Genomic DNA, 24,608 nt, shown 5'->3' on the forward strand with positions numbered 1-24,608 from the left:
CCTAGAAAATCCTTCCCATAACCCTCACCTCACCCAAGAGATCTTGGGCTGCTGAGGGCCTGTGGCAACTGCAGTGGGCTAGGCATGGTAGAGAAGATGTAGATCTTGCTATGTAGGATTTGTGCTGTAGGTGGACCGAAGCAGCAGGTTAGGAGTTGAATTCTCACTAATGGGGTCACTGACCCTTTGTGTGTGGTCCCGTGTGTACCTAATGACTGAGGTGAGTGTATCAGTCAAGGGTCCAGTGACAGTCACTGCAACATGTGCAGGAAGTTTGCCCGCAGTGAGGTAAATAGATCCTTGGGCACCATGAATCCAAATTAGGGTGAGATTTACTGAGATGTGTTGTATGTTGTTAAGCATCTGTCATGTATCGTGTCTCTTAGAGGTACCTTTTTTTGTGATGCTGCATAATGTATGGCCCTGTACTGGAGGAGAGGTAAAGCGGGTTTTCTGGGTAGGCAGCTTAAAGAAAGCCTCTGACTTGTGAGATTAGCATCAGTGAGAAGGAGCATGAGTTTTTGCTGGGGTTGTTGTCAAATAGTATCAGGAGCAGTTAGGATTGACAGGTGATTTATTCTTGACAGGATCTGAAAGAGGCCAAAAAGCTGTTATGAGGGTGCCTCTGCTCAAAGTGAGAGCAGAGCAGGGTCATGTTGACTGGGAACTTGTTAGAAAAGGCTGACTGGCTGCAGAACATCAAGCTATTTGTTGGATGGTTCCCTAAGGAGGGACTTACCCAGAAGGACACATGCCCTTCCCTCCAGAATGGCAAGTCTGAAATCAAGGCTCTCGAGTGCCCATTTCCCTCAAGGCCCAAACTTTGAAAATATTTCCTGGTAGAGAAACCTGTTTGAGTTTCTTGTGCTCCAGGAACTGGGCTGGCAGGCCACGGTAATGAGAAACCCTGAGGTCAGGCAGAGGCCAGTACTGGGAGATAGATGTTTTTCCTCCAGGTTAATTTTAAGGAATACCCATGCTGCCTGAGGTGTGTGTTTGGCATCTGGGCTCCATGTCCAGCTTTATGCTAGAAAATTCCTGGAACACACATTCTCAATGGATGACTTGTGGCCTCCGAGACCATTTCAGGCCAAGAATCTCATTAAAGTTTCGTTAGCATAGGTGACAGCTAGCCAAAAAAGTAAGCTGCCTTAAGGCGAACAGTCCTGGGAGAGAAACTGGGGGGACCTGCCCACTGGGCTGTGGAGACTGAGCAGGGCAGCTGGGCAGCTCTATCTCTGGACCTCTCTGCCAAAATCTGGCCCTGGGAACAAAGGAATACTTCAGCTCCTTCTTACTCTTTTAACACCAACGGCTGTGGGAGAGGGAAAGGCTCAAGGCCAGGACTCAGCTCCCAGCCTCCATCTCATCCCACAGCTGCTGCATTGGGTCGGTGTGTGGGGGCGGGGGGGCTGCTGAATGTCCTTGCTGTCCCCAGGGCAATATTGAGGCCAGAGTGGAGCCTGCTATGCTGTTTGCTGGCTGCAAGAACTGGTTCAGGAATGGAAGTTGGGGAAGGGATCCGGGGCAGGGGGGAAGTGGCAAGGGGGGCACACAGGTCTAGAAAAGTTTGGGACAAAGCAGGTGGAGCTGGGAACAAATTGGTTAACTTTAATTGCCACTCACTGTGGTGCTTTTCCCCTTTCCCTTTAATTCTGCTTTGAAAAGAATAAATTTGTATTTGTTTACTTTGCTTCTTCTGGTTATACTCTGATTCTGATGTTCCACATCCTTCCCTCATTTAGGTGTGGGAAGAGAGGGTGGGCCAAGAAGCCGCAGAGATACTGCAAAACATGGGCTACCAGATGAGTTCAGCACCTGCTGGACAAAACAAAAACCAGCCTACCTGCATTAGCCCCATCCACTATTGTTATGTGGATTGGTTGCCTCTCAAGGTTCCACGCAGATTAGCCAGTTATCCCTTCATGGGACGAGCTGTCTATAGCAATAGTTCTTAAATAATCACCCTCATCAATCTGAGGGAGTTTTCACCAGCCTAAAGCAATGTGAGGAAAATCAAAACAATTCAGTGAATTTCCATAAAGTTACATTTACTCAATTTAAAGATCTTTTATTATGGGCATATAATTTTTGGAGTGTTAAAATGCCCCTGTAACTGTGGTGAAACTGTGCCCCTGATGAAACTATGGCAGTAGTTTTTTGTTTTTGTTTTTATTAATGCCACTTTTCTGGCAAAATAAAACCCTGGGAGTCCCTCTTCCTTTTTTTTTTTTTTTAATGTCTTATTTATTTCTGAAAGAGAGACACAGCGTGAGCAGGGAAGGGCCAGAGAGAGAGGGAGATACAGAATCCAAAACAGGCTCCAGGCTCTGAGCTAACTGTCAGTACAGAGCCCGACGTGGGGCTTGAACCCATGAAACGTGAGATCATGACCTGAGCCAAAGTCAGAGGCTTAACCGACTGAGCCACCCAGGCGCCCCAGGAGTCCCTCTTCCCCACCACCAAGTTTTCTTCTCACCAATCTATAACACCACTGTCCAATAGAAATATAATGTGAATATAATGTGAAATATAATAGAAACATACACATATTTTTTAACAGCCATATATAAAAAATAAACAGGTGAATGGGGCTCCTGGGTGGCTCAGTCTGTTGGGCATCCAACTTCAGTTCAGGTCATGATCTCGCTGCTCAGGGGTTTGAACTCCACACTGGGCTCTCTGCTGACAGCTCAGAGCCTGGAGCCTTCTTCGGATTTTGTGTCTCCCTCTCTCTCTGCTCCTCCCCCACTTGCACCCGCCCTCGCTCTCTCTCTCGCTCTCTCTCTTTCTCAAAAATAAACATTAAGAAAATTAAAAATACATAAAAATAAAAAAAAATAAACAGGTGAGGGGCACCTGGGTGGCCCAGTTGTTTAAGCATTTGACTTCTGCTCAGGTCATGATCTTGTGGTTAATGAGTTAGAGTCCCACATCAGGCACTCTGCTGTCAGTGCAGAACCTGCTTCCAATTCTGTGTCCCCCACCTCTCTGCCCCTCCCCTGCTCTCTCAAAACATAAATAAATTTAAAAAAATAAACAGGTGAAATTAATTTTAACATTTAACCTGGTATATCCAAAACATCATTTCAACATGAAATCAGTGTAAAACAATGAGATATTTTATATTCCATTTTTTTAAACTAAGTCTTAGAAATTGACAAATTCAGCTGGAAAGAAACGAGACCCACACAGATCCAGACAATTTACTACTCATAGAAGACAACCAAAGCAAGATCAGCAATGGTATCACCTCCCTGCATCCCTTGTTCCACAGGATGCCACTGAAACAAGAGGCCCAAGGACACACAACATGGATAGTGGGATATTCTATAGCCTAGCGGCCAATTCCACACTGCAGCTAAGCAATTTTATGGCCTGCAGCTATATCCTTTGGGGATGGTACAGCAGGCAGAAAGTCCTATGTCTGGGGCGCCTGGGTGGCTCAGTCAGTTGAACGTCTGACTTCGGCTCAGGTCATGATCTTGCGGTTCCTGGGATCGAGCCCCGCGTCGGGCTCTGTGCTGACAGCTAGCTCAGAACCTGGAGACTGTTTCAGATTCTGTATCTCCCTCTCTCTCTGACCCTCCCCTGCTCATGCTGTCTCTCTCTCTCTCTCGGAAATAAATAAAACATTAAAAAAAAAAAAAAAGTAAGTCCTATGCCTTATGAGGACTTACTCATTACCTGAATGAGGGAGGCAGATGAGAAACTGCCTCCCAGAAGCTTCCCTCAAGATAGGGAGGTGAGAAATGGTCTTGTAGTGACTTCTTGTGAGACCGCCTATCTTCCCATGTTTCTGAAGGATCACAGGGCATTCTGCCTATGCTAAGAGTGCAAGGTTGGCAGGGCACCAGTTCCCCTAGAGAAACTGAGTGTATATTTTATACTTACTACACATCTCAGTCCAAGCTAGCCAAACGTCAAGTGCTCAAAACCCACATGTGGCTACTGCATACCATATTGGACAGCGCAGGTTTGTAATATGCAAAATTCAGAATCACTGGGCTGTAGAAAAAGACTTCATGAGGTATCGTGTGTGTGTGTGTGTGTGTGTGTGTGTGTGTCAGGGTGAGGTGGTGAGTCAGGGCAGCAGTAAGCCTTGGGTGACTGGAGGGCAATGGTGAAGCAGTTACCCTGGGTTACAGTGAGATGTGGTAGCAGAAGAAATGGAAGGTCACCGCAGATGCATGGACTCACCCTTGCCCCTTCCTGTTGTCTTCCCTTCCATCCTGCTTCTCAGGAGAGTTCTGGCTGTTCTTGGGCTTTAGTATTGGACAGAGGCTGAACTAGGGCTCTTCTACCTCTAGCACCTCTAGATGCCACCTGTGCCACATATACCACCCTCACTAGCCTCAGTCTCTCCAGCTATGTCCCCAGGATGCTTTGTTATCTGTTTCTGCTGAAACTCTGCCTTCCTTTTTTTTTTTAAGTTTATTTATTTTGAGAGAGAGAGAAAGCATGAGCAGGGGAGGGGCAGAGAGAGAGGGAGAGAGTGAGAATCCCAAGAAGGCACAGAGCCTGATGTGGGGCTTGAACTCAGGAACCGTGAGATCACAACCTGAGCCAAAACCAAGAGTCGGGTGCTTAACTAACTGAGCCACCCAGGTGCCCCCCTCCTGCCTTCCTTCATCTGGAAAAGCCTGTCTTCTTTCCAAATGTTGCCTCTTCCCCCATATCTTCAGTCCCTTTCTCCCACTTCTCATCTTTTAAAGCCTGGATTTCTGGGGAAAAAAATTTTTTTTAATACCATCTTGGTTTTGAAGCTGTCCTCTAGCTTCTTTCCTAATCTTAACTTCATTTTGTTTGCCCTTAATGGGTCTATCTTCCTTAGTCCCACTTCCTCCCCACATTTGCCCCCAGTATCCCTTCCATCTTCCATCCTTTTCTACAGGCCCTGGCCATACATACTGACCTGTACTTCACTGCCCCTGGCTTATTAACTTGAGCTTGGAATGGGAGCACTATAAGTGGCACAAAAAACTTGAGTTCATTTCTTAGAGCAGCACTGACTCCATCAATTGGGACCAGGCCTGTGTCTAGCTGGACTACTTCCAGAAAACCCTCACATACCTCTTGGTCATAAGCATTATCATCCTTGATGTCTAGATGAAAACATAACAGGCCCCAAGAGGTGTAGGGACCTGCTCAAGGTGAATGGAAAAGCCAGGATTCCAGCCTGTGTTCTTTCCACTACAACATAAGTCAATGCAAATATTGCCATTTTTATCACATCTCTAGATGCTTTCTCAAAATCTCAGTGCGATATGGTTAATATGAGATGATTTGCTTAGTTCATTAGGAGTTATCCCAAGAGCTCTTTAAAAGGATGCCCCAGTATTGACAGTATCTTCTGTCATTTCCTGATGGTAGAGTTTATTGGTTGTCTCTCTAGTTTCCTTTTGAATAGGAGTGTACTCATCATGGAAGTGGTTTAAAAAAGTGACAGCAATCCATTTAAAATGAATTTATTTATTGCTTAAAGAACACAAGCCAGAAAACTTTAACAATACAGCTGAAAAAACAAACCCACTCAGGGCTTTTAAAGGAGTCTTCATAGGCATCACAGGCATCTGATTTTTCCTAACCTTTTCTGATGGGGGTTAGGATGAAGAGGCTCAGAATAAAGATAACTCAGAATTTCATCTCTAACTATTCTCTTAGCTGGCAAACAATAACCAGACACAATCCTAAAAACACAACAGAACAAAGATAGCAGCAACAAGAAATCATCCCTGAGCAGGAAAGCTGCCCCTATTACCTTAACAGAGACGGGACACAACCTGTTGTTAACTGCTGGGAGGTAGGCACTTAATTCACTGTGGAAGGTCCTAGACTTTGGTAGAAATGATTTGTTCCATGTTTTAGGAAATATTTAAAATAGAATAAGGGAACTGAAAACATATGCAAAACAGCTGTACGGCCTTAAGGCTAGACTTATCTGTCTTTGGCAAGCATGGTTGAATCACTTGATGGCACCAACAGAACAGAGGCAATATAAGCAATTCTCAAATTGATAAAGAGAAGGGAAGTTCTATATTGAGTTGGGATTTTAGGTCTACTACTTTTTATATTCTGTCCCTTTCTACACAGCTATCAACTTCAAATGTGACTAGCAGAAAAAGTTTTATATAAACAAATAAGTGACTCGGCAGAAGGCAATGAAAGGGACAAAAACACGTACAATTTCATCCAGTCTTCAGTCTGGATAGTGAATCCAAGGTTCATGTGCCAGGCCGAAGGCTCTCTTACTTCTGCAAAATAGATTTCAATTGTTCCTGGAGGAAAATGAGCTGTAGGGAGAGGCAGAAAAACATGAAAAATTGTTCTGAAATCTTAAGTTCCATTACTTGATCTAGAATTTACTTGTATGTGGGGCGCCTGGGTGGCTCACTTGGTTAAGCGTCCGACTTTGGCTCAGGTCATGATCTCAAAGTTTGTGGGTTTGAGCCCCATGTTGGGCTCTGTGCTGACAGCTAGCTAACAGCCTGGAGCCTGTTTTGGATTCTGTGTCTCCCTCTCTCTCTCTGACCCTCCCCTGCTCATGCTGTCTCTCTCTCAGAAATAAATAAAACATTTTAAAAAATTTTAGAATTTACTTGTATGAACCAAAAAGAACTACTGTAATTTGTATTTTATAAAATTATCTGAGTCTTGCAATGTGTCAAGAATGCACGCACAACGCTGCATGATGTTGTCTTTTACTGTGCCAAACTTCTAAAAGGAAGCTTTAAAATTAAATATGCTTGCTGTTAAGACTTTGTATTTCTGGGAAGAGTGTACAGAGGGATCACTGTAGCCATATTTCAAGAGTGAGAAAATAAAGCAGTTGGGATAGCCTTTTTCTCCTACTGAACACTGTATCTTAAACCAAGTCTTAGCTGCTGCTTCTTGCCATGTTATGATACACTTGGAAACCAAACCAAAGACCTGACTTGTCAGGAGCCTGATGATATTACACTTATTTTTGTTTCTTTCTAAGTCAGAAGTCCTGAACCTTCTGTGGTGTAGAATGTATTTATTTATTTTTACTTGGAATTGCAAAGTAACCAATAACACTTAGAGGTATACTGTCTTTGGAACAGACACTGGTTTTGAGTATTATTCAATTCAGGTCACTCCATACCAGCATAGATTTTCATTCTGTGCAATGAAAGGAATGGAGCATTAGAAACTGATCCTATGCCACACATCACCTACTGAATTATGAGAAGTGCTCCTATAGTAATTTAGAGGCTCTTTACACTCTGGTGCTGATGTGATTACAACCACTGACTGCCCAAGTTCTTTCCCCTTTGTGGGCTCTCACCATCCCCTCAAGGAAGGTTCTTCCCCAGGTTTGGACTTCTTGCTAAACAGTCAACCTGGAGAACTCATCTATCTCCACAGCTTCAATGATCATTTCTCTGCATAAGCCACTTTCCAATCTCCCATTTTCAAAAGTGCTTCTAACTCAGCATGATTCCAATTTAGTTCATCATCTTCTCCATCACCCGCCCCCAACAATTCCCTTCCTGCTGTCTTCTGTTAGTGGCACACCATTTTCCAGTTACTCAGGCTTTGGACTTCTCTGTTTTCCTTTTGGGCCCATGAATCCAATCTATTGTTAGGCTCAGATTCCTTCCATCACTTGCATCTTCCTCTAGTCTCTCTCCACTCAACAATTTCTCCTATATACTGCTGGCAGAGATATCTTCCTGAGTCACTCCCCAGGTGAAAAGTTTTGGTGGCTCATTATGCCCTATACCAAAAATCTCAACTCTATCCTGTCATCACCGCCTCTGAGTCACCATGCATGCTACTTTCTATACAGAATGCCCTCTTTTCCGTATCTCCTTATTAAAACCTCACCCTACCTTTTAAGGCTCCAGCCAAACATCATTTCTCTATGAAGTATTCCTTAGTCTCTATGGACAAAAGTGAGCCCTTATTCTGTTAAACTCCTGTCCCTCTCATGGATCTCTCTCCCTGCCTGGAGGCAGAGACTGGGTTGTAAGCATTTTGTAGCTCCCTGCAGAACCTAGCTTCAAGTAGGCAATAAATGAACTAATAACATAAAGGACTATGAGTGAATAAAGTTTACAGCTACATTTCCATGTTGAAAATAAAACTCCCCAATACTACTTACGTAGATGAAAACAAAAATGTTCAGCATGTGCTAAAACAATTTGGCATTAATTGTTCACATGGTTGTTTATAAGCAGTGCTTGGTTAAGTGATTTCCTAAAAGGAAGGGAATATACAGAATTCTGCTGGCCTTGCTTGTATGGGGAATGGGGATGGGAGTTGGTGTCTCTACCTTAAGAGCCCTATGCTAAACCCATCATATGACCCCCAGTTCCTTTACAATTATTATCCTCAATTTTATAGAGCTGAAGCCAGCATACATCTTCTGTACAGCTACCTGACCCTCACTTATCCCACATCATCCCACATTCTCTTTTCACTCTTCTCACTCTCTTGTGGCTTTAAAAAATATAGCTGTTCAAGTCAGAAATCTGGCATGCGTCCTTAACACTTTCTTCAACACCCAATAACTGACTCAAGTCCCAACCATTCTACCTTTAAAATACATTTTCCCATATATGAATGTTTGTAGCAGCATTATTCATGATAGCTAAAAAGTGAGAACAATCCAAACATCCATCAGTGGATGAATGGATAAACAAAACATGGTGTGTGTATGTATCCTTACACACATGGAATATTAGAATATTATTCACCCATGAAATGGAATAAACTACTGATACATGCCACAACATGGATTAACTCTGAAAACATTATACTAACTGAAAGAAGCCAGATACAAAAGACCATATATTATAAATGTCCTTTTAGATAAAATAAACAGAATAGGGAAAGTAGATGAGAAAGTACATTAGTGGTTGCCTTGGTCCAGCAAATGGGAGGAATTCAGAAAAAATGGGGAGTGACTGGGCATTGAATACAGGTTTCTTTTTGGGGTGATGAAAATTGTCTAAAATTGCGTTGATGGTGGTGCAATTCTGTGAATATACTAAAAGCCACTGAACCATACAATTTAAATGTATGGTATCTGAATTATATCTCAACAAAGCAGTTATAAAAGCATTTTTATTACAGTTAAAATATATATATTCTTTCCATAGCCACTGCCACCACCTTAGTTCAAATTGTCATTTTCCCTTATTAGACTACCAGATGGCCTCCTAACTGGCCTCCCTGCTTCTAGTCTTGCCCCCCTATAATCCATTCTCCAGATAAGAATCAGAGTGCTCTTTAAAAAGTTTAAATTAAATGTGATTCTCTCCAGTTTAAAACTCTTCAAGGGTTTCCCACTGCACTTGAGACTAAAACCCATCCTCCTCCTTATCACAGCCTGCAAGGGATCATATTCTATGGCCTCTGCCTACTTCTTTACCCTTATGTTAAGTCATGCTTTTCCTCACTTTAAATACTCAGAGGTCCTCAAAGAGGCCAGGTTCTTTCCCGCATGGGGAACCTGGCATATGCTCCACCCAAGAGGCTCCCCATTCCCTCTTCACCTGGATTTACCCTTTAGGTCTCAGCTTATGTATCAACTCCTCAGAAAGGTCGATCATTTTAATTTAATTCCTTTTAATTCAGCACTCCTTTTATTCAAATACCACCACTGATATTCTTCCTCCTTCACAGCACTTTTTTTTTGCCATTTGTACTTCTCTATTTGTATATTAATTTGTTCACTGTCAATCTTCCATGCTAGACAGTTAGCTCCATGAGGACAAGTACTCTATCTGTCTTATTCAACACGGTATGTACATCTTGTGCTTTTCACTTAATAAGCATTCAGTATCTGCTGAATGAGTGAATTTTCACAAAAACCTTGTTCCAACCTGCTATCCTCATTTAGAAGATTTGCCCACTACTGCTCCTGTGAAAAAAACAGCCAGAAATGACTTTGGGGGTGGGGTGGGGAATTCTTTGCATCAAATGTTTTCTGGTTGATTCGAAAACACACTTCTCACCTGCTCATTTTTTTCTTTTTCCTGTAACTTAAGCTGCTCCAGCACAGACCATAAATGACTCTGGAACACAAATTGTATAAATGATGAATGCTGAGTCTCAAAGGAAAAGGGAACCAAGTGAGACAAAGAGTTTGGCAAATAATTTGATAAGAAAACTGTCAGTCATAACAAAAGAGCACTCTTTTTAAAGGATTTAGAGTGTAAAAACTGCATCCCCTAACTACAGAGCCATCTGATTTGATTTTATAAACCTACGCATGACATTTTTTTCTTGCCCTAAAATAAATGGTTGGAATGCCTTTTGGAATGTTACCTTTTTCTAGTTTAGCACAAATCCTTTGACTGTGGTGAACTATTAAAAAAGCTGGCTTGGAATATGGTGCTGACTCATTCATTTCCCTGCACTAAGGCAGAATATTATTAATCCTAACTAGTCCTCCATGCAATATCACAATAATACCATACACCTGTATCTTTCAAAATGTGTGCATAAAGAACAACATTCTAAGTAGGTACAGTTCTGTGTCGAGTTGCTCCATTTTGATGACTACAGCACTCCAGAAAATGAAATCTGGCAAGGAATTTTCTAGATGCTTCAGAATTTCCCTCACTACAAAAATGATGCAAATATGGCCTAAACGTACATTTTCCTTTTGTTGAAACATGTATTAATAAAAATCAAGCAAAATATTTATTCTTGTTCAGGCATGCATCATAACATTTAAAAATGAACTTCGTTAATTTTCTTTCACTTCAATGAATACATTTTGGTACAAACAACATGATTCAATTTGTGTCTTACTGCCAGTTACTTAATCTCTTTGAATTTCAATTCCCTATCTATAAAATAGGGTTAGTGACAGTACCTGTATTTCAGGAATGTGAGCATGAAATGAGATGATACATGTAAAATGCTTAGCTCTTTATGTGCCTTTTACATAACAGATGCTCAATATTGGTCATCATTATCTCAAGTCTCCTGGTCTCTTCCCAAAAATGCTTGTATGAGATGATCAAAATTACTCAGATAAAAGGAAATAGGGCTATATCTTATTAGAGGTTTCTAAGAGGTCGTTTAGGTCAACAAATGAATAGAAATGATGCACAGAGATGATACAAATTAGAAACACAAATATGGAATTTTGACAGTAAGATATCAAGGTATCTTTATCCCAGCCAACAAGAATTTACCTTGAGCATCAGGCTTTCCACTTTCTTTAGGAGATCCCTCTGTCTTTGTGCTTTGCGTTGAATCTCTTGGAGCTTTTTCTCCGTGTAATGAATCTGCTTCTGAATATCCCCGACTAACAGAGACAGAAGGAAATTTTATCTAAACATGGCCCAAACTGGTGGACCGAGATCAAAATCAACCAAAACTCCACTCCACCTCTCAGCCACCACTTCTCAAATTTAGCCTTGCATCTAACACGTGTTTAGAGTCAATCTTCAGCACTGCCAACCACTCTGTCCCACCCCTTTGGATTTTCCTCCCATAACTTACCTGCTGAACTGGCTCCTTCCTTTGCCTCATACTGGCCAGATGCAAAGAACTTGGCCTGTTGCTCCCTTTCCATATCCTCTTCATAATAATCTTTCTCAACTTCATCCTCATCATTGTAGTCATCTTCTTCATCATCCTCTTCATCATCCTCATCCTCTTCCTCATCCTTATCATCACTGTTGCTGCTAGAATCACTAAACATCTCCCGAACCATACCATATTCTATTGGTTTTAAGCAAGAGGAAGGTGAATCTATCTGAATCTTTTCAAATGACTCCCACTCAAGTTGCAGTTATCCTCCATCCCCTCAAATTCACTGAGCAACCAATGAGTTTTAAAAATAATTTTCTCAAAGGAAGGTCCTTCCCTTCCTAAAACAATGGCAGGAAATGCAAAACACTAACATTCATTCATGTATTCAGTGATCAAGACATTTAGAGTATCTAAGGGCCCATAGGAATTTAGGATACATACCAGGGACTGATGGGAGATTAGAACACCAGTCTAAAACCCCTGGAGCACCGAGGGAAGAGGAAAGAATGGCCAAAGCATCCTTTTTCTATGATTGCCTGTGAGTCTCCAGAGAATGGTCTTTCGCGCAGTCAACACCTGCCCTCTCTGAAGCTCTTGTTTTGCCTTTATTAACATACCTGATGAGAAATGACTCTGCTTATAGCCACTTATTCCTGGGGACATTGCAAAGCCTGGGGTAGAGCCTTGACTATCTATTTCCTTGGTTTCATCTTCAGCAATGACTTCCCATCCTGAAAGGAGGGGTGGTCAAGGAACAAGCAGAAAGAAAGGAGAAGGCACAGTTGAAAGGGAAGAGGCTCTCTGGATGAAAGTGCTATTTAATTTGGTCCAACTTCAGGCCATCTGTATCTGGATTGTATAGTATTCATACCTAGTATGAAGAAGTACCTTCTATTGACTTACACAAGTAAATAAATTTCTATGGTGTGAAATTACTGTTCCTAGCTAGGAAGTAACATTTCCAAAACTCTGAAGTTCTACACACCAAAATTAGCAAAAGTGAGGGCTTGTCAGCAAGTACATACGGGGCCGAACAGCCTTCAAGAAAAATATTTAGTATAAAAGGATACGAGCACTGACAGCTTCAGCATCTGAACACAGTAGTCTTTTCACTTCTTTTTCCACATCAGGAGATTCAATGTACTGAACCAAAGTGGGAGAAAGGGGGATACCAGTAATGTCATTTAACACCCTGTGTTTTACAGGAATGCCCTTCTCCTACATACCAATGAATTCAAATAATTAGGTGTCTTTAACATCCATCCAAATAAAATTTCTACTTTAATTAATGCTATTTATGAAGAAATCTTTGACCAGGGTCTAGGTTTTTGTATGTAAGCTTATTTTTTCCCATTCAAACAAATTAACTTGATACATTTAATCTTTTCAATCTGCAACTCTGTCTTAAAAACTTCTCTCAGAAGCACAACCCTTAGGTCTCAGTTATTAATTATTTGCCCTGACCCATACTGGCAAAGAACTCCAATTCCTTGTTATTTAGAAGTGATTTGGCTTAAAGATCTAAATTCCCAGAGTTCACTTTTCCACATCTTTATTATTAAAGATTTTCCTATAAAAACTGGGTCTTAGCTACATGTTCTCCCTTAAATCCAATTTTAGACAATTATCTCCACAGCAACCAATTTGTCATGCCACAAATAGAAATCAGAACTTTGATGGGGAATAAGCAATTGCAAACAATTCCTGGTAAAAGTGAATCCTGGCTTCTAAGAAATGGCTCTTAAAATAAGTATCAGAGAAAAAAGCAGATTAGAATACAGAGTCACTGGCCAAATGGTATCTTCCTCTAGGAGTTATCAGGCATTAAGCAACGAATCCATTTTTAAGTGAACCAATTTTGTGTATGTGTATGGTAGTAGCAGTTAGAGATGAGAAGGAAGGCTTAAATGTAACCTTTATGATTTCTTTGATTTGCCTGAAAGTAATGAGCTATGAAATAAAACATACTAAGGGTAAACAATAAAATTATAAATGATCGCTCTACCTCAGGAAAGCTGATTTCTTCAATTTGTTTGAAATCAATGAGCTATGAAATAAAACACAATAAACAATGAAGTTATTATTATAACTGTTCTACTTCACTAAAGCTTAAAGGATTCTAAAATTATTCCTAACTTAGTTTTACATTTAGTAGGCACTCATAAATACTGCTGACTGACAGTATAAAAGCCAAGGCAACTGTGTCCATGGAGTGAGAGATTCAACACAGTAAAGCTGTCAGTTATCCCCAACTTGATATATAGGTTCAATGCAATTCCTACCAAAATTCCAACAAGATTTTTATAGACATTGAAAACTTTTTCTAAACTTTAAACTTACTCAAAAATTTATGTGGAAAGGTACAGGCTCTAGAATGACTAAAACTATCTCAACAAAAATAATGAGAAGAGTCTTCCTCATTTCAAAATGAGAAGAATCTTCCTCATTTCAAGACTTATTATATAGTCACACTGTGATATCTGTAGAAGGATCAACACATAGATTAATGGAACAGAATAGGGAGCCCTGAAACAGACACACACAAAAATGCCCAAATGATTTTGACAAAGTGCAAAAAACAATGGAGGAAGGAGAGTCTTTTTAACAAATGGTGCCAGGGCAACTAGATATGCAAAGACAAAAAAAAAAAAAAATGAACCTTGAACTAAACACCACATTTTTTTTTTACAAAAACTAGCTCAACAATGGATTTCAGGCCTATATGTAAAATGTAAAACTTTTAGAAAAAAAAATAGAGGAGGAAATCTTCAGGAGGCAAAGAGTTCTTAAACTTGACACAACAGAAAGATCCTTAAAAGGAAAAATGTATAGGGCCACCTAGGTGGCCAAATATGGAAGGAGCCCAAGTGTCTGTCAATGGATGAATGGATAAAGAAGATATGGTAAGGGCACCTGGGTGGGTCAGTCAGTTAAGTGCCCAGCTCTTGATTTCAGCTGAGGTCATGATCTTATGGTTCGTGGGTTCGAGTCCCACATTGGGCTCTGCGCTGATGGTGCAGAGCCTGCTTGGGATTCTGTCTCCCTCGCTCTCTGCCCCTCCCCCACTCACTCTCTGTCTCTCTCTTAAAATAAATAAACGTTAAAAAGGGAAAAATCTATAAGTTGGACTTAATAAAAAAAAAAAACAAAAACGTTGCTCTTTGAAAGACCCTGTGGAGAAGAGGAAGACAAGCTACATACTAGGAGAAAATATTTGCAAATTTCAACATATCTAACAAAAGACTAGTATTTGGAATATTAAAAGAACTCTTAAAACCCAACAATAAAGAAATCTATTTAGAAAATGGGCAAAAGGCATGAACAAACACTTCACTGAAGTGGATATATGGGTGGCAAAAAAAAAAACCACATGGGAAGATGTTCAACGTCATTAGCCATCAGGAAAATGCAAATTAATACCACAACAAGGTTACTACACATCTATCAGATGGCTAAAATTAAAAAGAGTTGCAAACACCTAATTCTGATGAGGACACAGAGTAAGTGGATCACAGATACAGTCTGGTGGGAAGGTACCATGTTACAGCCACTTTGGAAACAGTATGGTAGTTTCTCATAAAACTAAACACCCAAGTACCATATAACCCAGCAATAGCACCCCTGTGCATTCATCCCAAAGAAATGAATACTTATGCGGACACAAAAACCTGCATGTAGCTTTATTTATAATAGTAAAAAACTGAAAACAACCCAGACGTCCTTCAATGGGTGAACAGTTAAACAAGCTGGGGTACATCCATACCCCAGAATACTACTCAGCAATAACAGGAACAAAGTACTTATACATGCAACAACTTGCATACATTTTAAGGGAATTATGCTTAGTGAGGAAAAAAGCCAGCATTAAATGTTACACATTGTATGAGTCCATTTATATGACATTCTCAAAGTGACAACATTACAGAGATGAAGAACATACTAGTAAATGGCCAGGGGTTAGAGACTGAGGGAGTCAGGTAGGAGGGAAGTAAATGTGGCTATAAAAGGGCAAGATGAGGTATCCTTCTGGTAACAAAACTGCACAGTATTTTGACTGTGTAGGTTGATACACGAACGTACATATGGGAAAAAAACTGCATAGAACTACACACACACATACACACATACGAGTAAAAGTAAAACTGGAGAAATTTGAATAAGATTGGCAAATTGCAATAATGTCAATTTCCTATTTGTGATATTGTACTATAGTTTCACCAAAAATTACAATGGGAAAAACTGGATAAAGGGTACATAGCATCTCTTTTTTTATTTCTTACAACTGCATGTGAACCTACATTTCAAAATGAAAAGTTAATTAAAGGGGCACCTGGGTGGCTCAGTCAGTTAAGCATCTGACTCTTGGTATTGGCTCAGGTCATGATATCATGGGGTTCGTGAAACTGGGCCCTGAGTAGGACTCTGTGTTGACAGCATGAAACCTGCTTGGGATTCTCTCTCTCTCTCTGCCCCACCTCTCCAAAACATACACATGTGTGCTCTCTTTCTCTCTCTTTATCAAAATAAATATAAAAACATTTTTTAACTTAATTTTAAAAAGTCAAGCCACAATATTCCTGTAGCTTGCCCAAGATTCTACAAGTCAGAGGTAAGGTCAGGAATAGAACCACAATTTCCAAATGTCAGGTTCTAGATGGGTTCACTTTAAAACTAGATTTTGTGGGGCACCTGGGTGGAAGCCTGTAACTCTTGGTTTCAGCTCAGGTCATGATCTCATGGTTTTGTGGGTTCAAGCCCCACAATGGGCTCTGTGCTGGCAATGTGGATCCTGGTTGGGATTCTCTCTCTCTCCCTTTCTCTCTGCCCTTACCCCACTTGTACTGCCACTGTCTCTCTCAAAATATATAAATAAACTTTAAAACTAGACTTTGCAATTGAAAGCAAAGCATTAGACGAAGTTTCAAATTCATGGCACATCCAGATCCCTACATGATCAGGTCTGTTTCTGTTCACTATATACTCCCAATTGCTACCACACAGTGCCTGGCATTTAACTCATAATTGATGTTTATTGAACATATAAATGAGTGAACAAATTAATCCCCAACTAACTCCTCTTCCAATCCACCCAGTAGACACAGAAATAGCATGCAACTAACCTTTTTTGTTGTTTTGCGGAACCTTTTCTTTCTGACATTCTTAAGTGGTGGAGTAACTAAAATAAATTCAACATGGTGAAATGTATATATGACTGTTGGTAGTCACATATCTATCTGAATTTGATAAAGAGAAAGGTCATGCTATAAGCCACTGGCTCATGACATGATCCGTTCTTTTAAGAGTGTCTGGATGCCTAATGAGCCAAACACCTCAGTGTGGTAACAGATCCCTGGCTCACAAGTAATTAGGACCCAATAGATTAAATGTAATCAGCCAGAATGAGCAAGGGGGCTGGTGACTTACTGCCATGCTTCCAGACATATTTTTGCTCGCTCTCTTTTTCATTTTTCATGATTACATTAAGGTCAGTAGAGGTAACTGGTTCTTCCGGAGAAGAGTGGAGATCAGCATCAGCAGTGCACACAAGCATCTGCATTTAACAAAGATGAAGTTGACTATAGTCATGAATCTTGGATTAGAAATAAATCATGATTTACAGGTGTGCTGTCTCAAAGGGGCACAGGCACCTCAATGTTTATAGCAGCGCTATCGACAATACCAAAGTATGCAAAGAGCCCAAATGTCCGTCAACGGATGAATGGATAAAGAAGATGTGGTATGTATACACACAATGAAGTATTACTAGCCATCACAAAGAATGAAATCTTGCCATTTGCAACTACATGGATGGAACAAGAGAGTATCATGCTAAGAGAAATTAGTCAGAGAAAGACAAATATCATATGACTTCACTCATATGAGGACTTTAAGATACAAAACAGATGAACATAAGGAAAAGGAAGCAAAAATAATATAAAAACAGGGAAGGGGACAAAACATAAGAGACTTTTAAAATATGGAGAACAAACAGAGGGTTACTGGAGCGGTTGTGGGAGGGGGGCTAAATGGGTAATGGGCATTAAGGAATCTACTCCTGAAATCATTATTGCACTACATGCTAACTAACTTGGATGTAAATTAAAAAATATATAAATTAAAGGGGCCCCTGGGTGGCTCAGTCAGTTGAGCATCTGACTTCAGCTCAGGTCATGACCTCATAGTCCGTGAGATAGAGCCCCACATCAGGCTCTGTACTGACAGCTCAGAGCCTGGAGCCTGCTTCAGATTCTGTGTCTCCCTTTCTCTCTGCCCTTCCCCTGCTCATGCTCTGTCTCTCTCTGTCTCAAAAATAAATAAACATTAAAAAAAAGTTTTTAAATATAAATTAAAATAAAATTTAAAAAAAGAAATGAATCATCATCATTTTTACTACCAAAAATCCTGGAGCATAGTAAGCAGTAAGGAGAATATTACTTGGCATTCTGGAAATGCCAAGTATTATATATACATGCATATTCATTCTCTCTCTCTGTTGGTCTCTGCAGCACTGTATGTGGATTCTAGGTTTTGTTTTTATTTGTTTGTTTTTAGCTCCAAGTACTTACCACTGCAGAGGGAATATGTTAAGAACAAATATACCTTAGCATTTATATTTAGAAGACAAAGAAGAAATCAACAGTTGAGATGATGAAGAAAAACAAATATAAATTTCCAGAATTAACAGCATCTTGCTTTAGCAGAAAGTTCAGAAGATTCCAGATCCTCATTTTTTTTCACATGAAAATCATCATAAATGGCAAACCTAAACCTTTTTTATCTAAAAGCTATCAGATAAAATTAAGTAGTCGAAAATTATGGATCAAATACCAAACCAGAACATGACACTGTATTCCTGTGCAGTTGAGCTGGGAATTAGAAATGATAAGCAGCCATTCACCAAGTGGAAAGGAGCACTGGAAGAAAGAGAAAAGTAGGGAGGAAGGGATTCCTTGAAGGATGTAAGAACTAGTAGATTAAGAAAACTCATCCATACCTGGGAAATATCTGCTGTCTTATAAAAAGTTTTTTTATCAAGAGTTTTCAGGCTTCCGATAACACACGGCAAATCAACCAACTTAGCAGTCAGTGAGACATCTTCTACATCAACAACTGCGTGACGTCCATCAGCTGAAGAGAGGCAGGAAAAATTAAAGCCAACATCTTCCAAAAGTATTCTTAAGCTTCTTAGGGCTTAAGTAATGAAGACTTACCTGAGACTGGCCAGCCTTTCAGCAAAACCTACTATTTCTCTTAACTCTAGAATTATGTATGTAATTAGTAACTTCCCAGAGAAAAGAAAGCAGGGTATATGGAGCTCTTTTCTCTCAGTTTATGCTACTGGATCAAAAGTAGCTAAGTCTCTTTGTAATAATTGTGAACTAAATGTGCATGACGTGGCAAATGATTCATTCTCATCCTGAAAGGCAAACTCCATTCTTTCAACCCCATTCATTTTGACCCCATTAGAAACACTCAGTTATGTCATTGTACATGGGTATTTTCAAAGGGTCAAGTGAAGAAATGGGCAATCCCAGAAAGGTGCTAGTATATCTGAAGTTATAATCTCTAGTTAACTTCACCAAGATAAGATTCTACACAATATCCATACACTGTAGGAATATATATATTCATATATTGACAACTCTGAATCCTGCCCAGATGTCTCTAGCTTTTCCTCATCCCTTAACACAAGAGGATTCAAGTGCAATCTTCTAATATTAAGTGAAAAAAGTAAAATGCAGAATGATGCTGGACATGATGCTTTAATTCTTTCAATTAACTTGAAAGATATAGAGGATTTAAATGTTGGTATTGTACATAAAATTTTTGTGTGTAAGGAAACACAAGGGGAAACAATTATTATTAGTTATCTTTGGTACTAATGTTGGAGCACTGCAAAGGAGAGTTTTACTCCTCTTTTTGAACTTTTCTGTTTTATTTAAATTTTCTAACCATGAACTTGTATTACCTTTTTGAAAATGTCAATAAGGGCTACCTGAGTTATAAGATTATAGGCCATTTTAAATTTTCTTCCTTATACACTTCTCTGTATTTAAAAAGCCTAATAAATATTATTCAAAAGATATAAAGATATGCCACTTTTATAAACACAGTACAGGACATTCATTTATCATTCTCCTGGACAGTCAGAAATCACAAAGCTCGTATGTAAGAGACAAACAAAGGTATACAAATCCCACCGCTGACCCCCCACCTGCCAATTATTCCTTGTACACACTATAATAATTACCTCAAATTACATAATTTCTACTTCCTTTTCTAGAAAAGAAGATAGGAGAGTGACTTAAGCTTCTCTTAAGAGTCTGTCAAGACAGAGACCATATTCTGCTCTTTGTCCCATCCTTAGTATTTAGCATAATGTCTGGCACATAGCAATCCCTTAATAAATTAACTGTTCAGTGTATGGTAAATAGATATTTACTTACAAGATAAGTCAATTTTTAATTTATCCTTCATGGCAACATTTCCAGAATGCACCATCCTCCTGACAGTAAATGCATGCTCCTAAAAAGGAGGTTGATTGAAAAATCAGAAGGATGAATTGTTTACTTGGCAACTAACAGATGTCTCACAGACAGTCCTTCCTTAAATAAAACCTTAAACCTCCCAAACGTTAGGAACAATGCCATGTACCATGACATATGGTGTGCTAAGTCAAGTTAGGATGAGGCTGATCTCATTGTTGGTGTTTAATAGCTACAGTTAATGTCTTCTTCTAGCCCTACATTCCTGCCTCTTACTGCTGCCCTTCAGTTGTAGTTGCTAAGTAAAGGCTTAGCTGCAGTTTACTGGGTATATTAATTAGCCATAATTGGGGAAATACCTTTCTGAAGTCCATCCTTAATATAGCATTCTTAGACTAGATACTACTTGAATACAGGTATCAATGGGGCAAGAGACCCTAACACAATGTTCAGATGACCTTCAACAGCCTTGCATGGTGATGAATTTGAGGAAATAGTGATGGTCTCCTTCAATGCCCCTTTTGAGGTGACAGAAAGGATTTTTAAAGAGTCTTATCACGGCTGTTAAGTGAACAGGCTGTTAGCACCTCTGGTAAGTAACTGAATCCCTCACTGTCACAGCCCTTTGCTAGGAAATCAACCCACGTGATAGGAGGCATGTACAGGATGAAAGAATTCTGCTAAAAGAGTACATATTAAAATAGAGCTGTTTAATAAAATGTGAATCCTGGGAAACAAATAATCTTAGTTTTTAAAGCCTACCTTAAATAGCAATGCTATAGAATCCAAGCAGAGCTAATACATATGTACTGAAGATATGTGGTCTGAGATACAAGGGTTTCTTACCATAGGAAGACGCAATATAAACTGGTTCTCAAGTTCCTGAGGAGGTTCATCCTGGCTTTTACTCATCTCTTGTTTTTGAGTTCATGAAAGCAAAAACAAAATAGACAGCAAATGACCAAAAACTCATCTTGCCCCCTCTGCTGACCACTTCTGGTAGTAGTGGTTACATTATACAAGATCTTGCTCACAACCCTCACTGGAATGATGTGTGTACAGCTCTGAAGTACTTTATTTGACATAACCTGATTATTTCTAAAAGTCACCTGTTCTCCCCTCCAATATAAATATGCAGACTTTCCAAGGATAGCCCAAATTACGTGACAACAAATGAAGTAACAGTGGTTATGGAACATGATTTAGTCTTGTTAACGATATTCTTAGACTCTAAAGGACTACAATTCATCAACTCTGTGGTGGCTACCGAAGCAAAATTCATGCCTCTGAAGGGAAGAGTGCCAATCAAAGTCCAGAATGAACCAAAACCACAGGCACGGGTGTTCTATGGTGATTTGAAGGAAAAAAGAGCTTAATTTTTAATATTTTATTCACCTTAATGGATTGGTATGAATTAAACCCATGGGAGAGCAGGCAGGTTCTATGACTCTAAAGGCAGCATCAACACCTCTGAACTACTTTGTGTAAAAGTTAGGAGTCCAGTTCTTATGGCAAGGCTATCTATATGAGTACACTTAAGTTCATGGAATGGACACTTTCTTGAAGGGGTGATATGATAGATCATAAAATCTAATTTAATTTATTCATTATTAACGTTCACTGTATACATTCTCTATACCAGCACTTGATTGAGTGAATTAGGCCTACTATTTCATTTAATCCACACACCCACCACTTACTTGAAATACCCCTAAAAAGTTATTTAAAGAAATCCTAAGATGGATCCCTTTATTTAAAAAAAAAAAAAAACCTTCTGTAAAGTGGATAATCTTATCCAAGTTGATCTTTATTTTTAACCTTTTTTAAAAATCTTTTTATATTTAATCTTATTTTCCAGCTATTTGGCCTATATCGGTAGTGGCTTGTATGTTGGGTTTTAGGGCTCACACTTCTGAGGAAATTTTTTTCTTGAAAGCTGGAAAGACAGTAATACACGTATATGAAAATAGACAGGGTCTTCTCCCTATTTCTAAGGACATTATGCTATATACAAAGTTATAAAATCTTTTATCTTAGATTAAAATCCCCTGTTAATCACAGCTCCCTAATACTCTGTAAACCATTTGAATCTCGCTTAAAAGAATCGGAACCCTTTTTAAAACATATAAAAGTGAATCTCAGACCTTATTATGGTGAAATCATTCACCAGTCCTTTAGTATGACTTCAGAAACTACCAGAAAGGCATAGAAAGCAAAAGAGAGGTCAGCAGCGGAAAAGGAGACACCCAGGATGAGGAGAGAGATTGATTATTTGTGATAGTCATTTGTTTTCTTCCTACTTCATACACAGACACACACATACACACAGAGATACAAAAACTAAATGTTAACATAAATCAAAAATTTAATTAAAATAAAGTAAACTAAATAAAACCCTTGGGGCTGGGCACATTACCTAACAGAATGGACAGTTGCAAACACAAGTTGGGAGCAGAAATACAGATTATTTGAAGAACTAGCTGCTAAGAAAAATTTCATCAGATCAGAAATAACTTTTAGATATTTCAGCAGAACTAAGACTAAGGTATTTTGTTCATTTCAATGCCTTTCTGGCAACTCCTAATATAAAAGAAAGAATGTGAGGATTGAAACTATTTCAGAGAAGGTGGACAATCCCAGTTGAAATGAGTTTTATTTATTTTTAAAATGTGTTGCCTTCATCTACCCAATAAACCGGTTGTATCGTATTTATTTTAAGAAACGGCATCCATTTTTTTTTCAGACAAGCACTCTTTAATAAGTAATTAAACTAAATAGACCGCTCTCCACCCCCAGCTCCATCTCGTTTCAGCGGAAACAGGATTGGAATTAGAATTATAGCTAGCTGGAGGGTGCCTAACAGCATGCTCCAGGCAGCACAAGTCAGCACAAGCCTAAATTGGTATTTTCAAGTTCATAGCCGCTGGCTGCAATTTGAGGCAATGACCACTCCATCCTTATCCCAGGGGTGCTAAGCTTCCAAGGAAGAGTCCAGCTCCTAGGCTTTGGTCCAATTTCCCTGGAAAACCTCTGGGAGGACCAAGGGGCGCGAGCCTTCGCGCCTCGCCGTCCAGGCGGGCTGGGGAGGGAAATGCGGTGCGCGGGAGCTGAGCGCTGACCCGCCCAGGAGCCCTCTGACCGCCAGACTCACCCGCTCCTCCGCTGACTCGCGCCAGGACCGGAAAGGCTGCGTTGGAGGAACCCGCCTCTCTTCCCCAGGGTCCGGGGCGGGAGTGGGCGGGTTCCGGAGCGGGCGTGAGTGGGCTGCCGGGTGGCGGGCGTGGGTGGGCTCACAGGCTGCGGGCGTGGAGGCGGGCTGCGGGCCGACGGCGTGGCGACAGGTAGGAGCCGCGCGCGCCGCCCCTCCCCGCCTAGCCACGCCTCCGCGACCAGGCCCAGACCCGACTGGCGGGTGGCCTCGAGGCGGCGGCCAGTTCGCCGCGTGCCAGGGCTTCAAGGCTTGAAAGGCGCTGAGCGCAGCGCGGGGATGGGGGTGGGGGAACCTCGTGGAATAAAGTTTCAAAACCAATTCCTTTTACAGGGGGCCAAGCTTCGGGGCGGCCGCGGAGTGTAACCGGTGCACAGTGATATTTGTAAAAGAGGTGGCACATTTGGTTGCTCATCGAATCCGTTACGTTCGACCGATTTATCCCTTGGCGAGAAGACCTCGCCTGGCGACAAATAGGCCGCCACGCAAAACCATTAAATAACCACAATCCGCGCCCAAACCACTCTCACATAATAAGCCTTTCCCTTCTCCTCAAGAGAGTCACTAGAGTACATCTTTCAGACAGGGACACAAGTGACACCCATTATTTCTCCTGAAGGGCGTCTCAGTTCAAATAAACTTCTAGCAATTCACGTCCCCCCAAACAATACCCTTAACTTGTGAGGGGGAAAAAATTAACACCACTTACCTTCCCCTTCCAGTAAGTTTTCGTCAGGAGTTTTGGCAGCAACGTGGGTGCCGCCATCGACATCGGCTTGGGTGCCATGGTCGGCAGGAGTTTGAGTGCCTTTGCCGCTAGCGGTTTCAGCCTTGAGGTCTCCAAAGTATTCAGCAATGTTGTCTTCAGGAATTTTGGGTTCTTGTAAGCCCGTTACTTCTGACGTTGAAGCTGTTGGTGTTGAATCACTTTCCAAAGAAGAGGGAGACTCTTCCTTACTGTACTCCATGGTCCACTCATGGAGATTATAAAATGGCTTCCCGTTCAGTCATGTGACCTTCGAGGTTCCAGAACTTTCATAAAATGATGTCAAACGTATCCTCCTTAAAGACATAGGGATAATAATATTAGAGACATTAGGGGTCCCGGTTAGAGATGGTAGCCATGAAATATCTACTGCCTAATACGCATCTAAACTTAATTGTAAGGGATAAATATGTTTGGAAGACTAATTATTGTATAGTCATTTATTCTGAATACGAGGTTTTTTGTTTTTTTTTTTTTTTTCACTCCGTGAAGCTGGAGTTTCAGACCTAGACAAAACTGTTTTGATCCCTTTTGGAATCCATCCGCTGATTTTTATATCAAGGGTTGTAATACGACATAGACCAATGAAACTCATTTTTTTCATGAAGTGTAGTATATTCTTAAAGGA

At 40.4% G+C, this 24,608-nt stretch overlaps 1 protein-coding gene across 3 annotated transcripts; it reads right to left on the minus strand.

The window, feature by feature from the left end:
• Window positions 1-6,155: 6,155 nt before the first annotated feature.
• Window positions 6,156-24,182, minus strand: TAF7L (TATA-box binding protein associated factor 7 like). Of its 3 annotated transcripts, none has more exons than XM_039218107.1 (13): window positions 23,924-24,182; window positions 20,853-20,920; window positions 19,968-20,046; window positions 18,515-18,648; window positions 16,945-17,071; window positions 16,641-16,696; window positions 13,526-13,567; window positions 12,591-12,663; window positions 12,138-12,251; window positions 11,488-11,709; window positions 11,178-11,290; window positions 9,987-10,046; window positions 6,156-6,293 (listed from the first exon to the last, which is right to left on the minus strand). In XM_039218107.1, exons 1-13 carry the CDS (start codon window positions 24,180-24,182, stop codon window positions 6,249-6,251), a joined length of 1,392 nt encoding a protein of 463 aa, XP_039074038.1. In that variant the 3' UTR covers window positions 6,156-6,248. The 3 variants fall into 3 exon arrangements, with proteins under 3 accessions (XP_039074038.1, XP_039074039.1, XP_039074040.1); XM_039218108.1 differs by lacking the exon at window positions 23,924-24,182 and adding an exon at window positions 23,158-23,328; XM_039218109.1 differs by lacking the exons at window positions 13,526-13,567; window positions 23,924-24,182 and adding an exon at window positions 23,158-23,328.
• Between the last annotated feature and the right edge of the window lie 426 nt (window positions 24,183-24,608).

Source organism: Hyaena hyaena, unplaced genomic scaffold (assembly GCF_003009895.1).
Source record: "Hyaena hyaena isolate Hyena2069 unplaced genomic scaffold, ASM300989v1 scaffold_744, whole genome shotgun sequence".
In the NCBI taxonomy this organism is placed as follows: domain Eukaryota; kingdom Metazoa; phylum Chordata; class Mammalia; order Carnivora; family Hyaenidae; genus Hyaena; species Hyaena hyaena.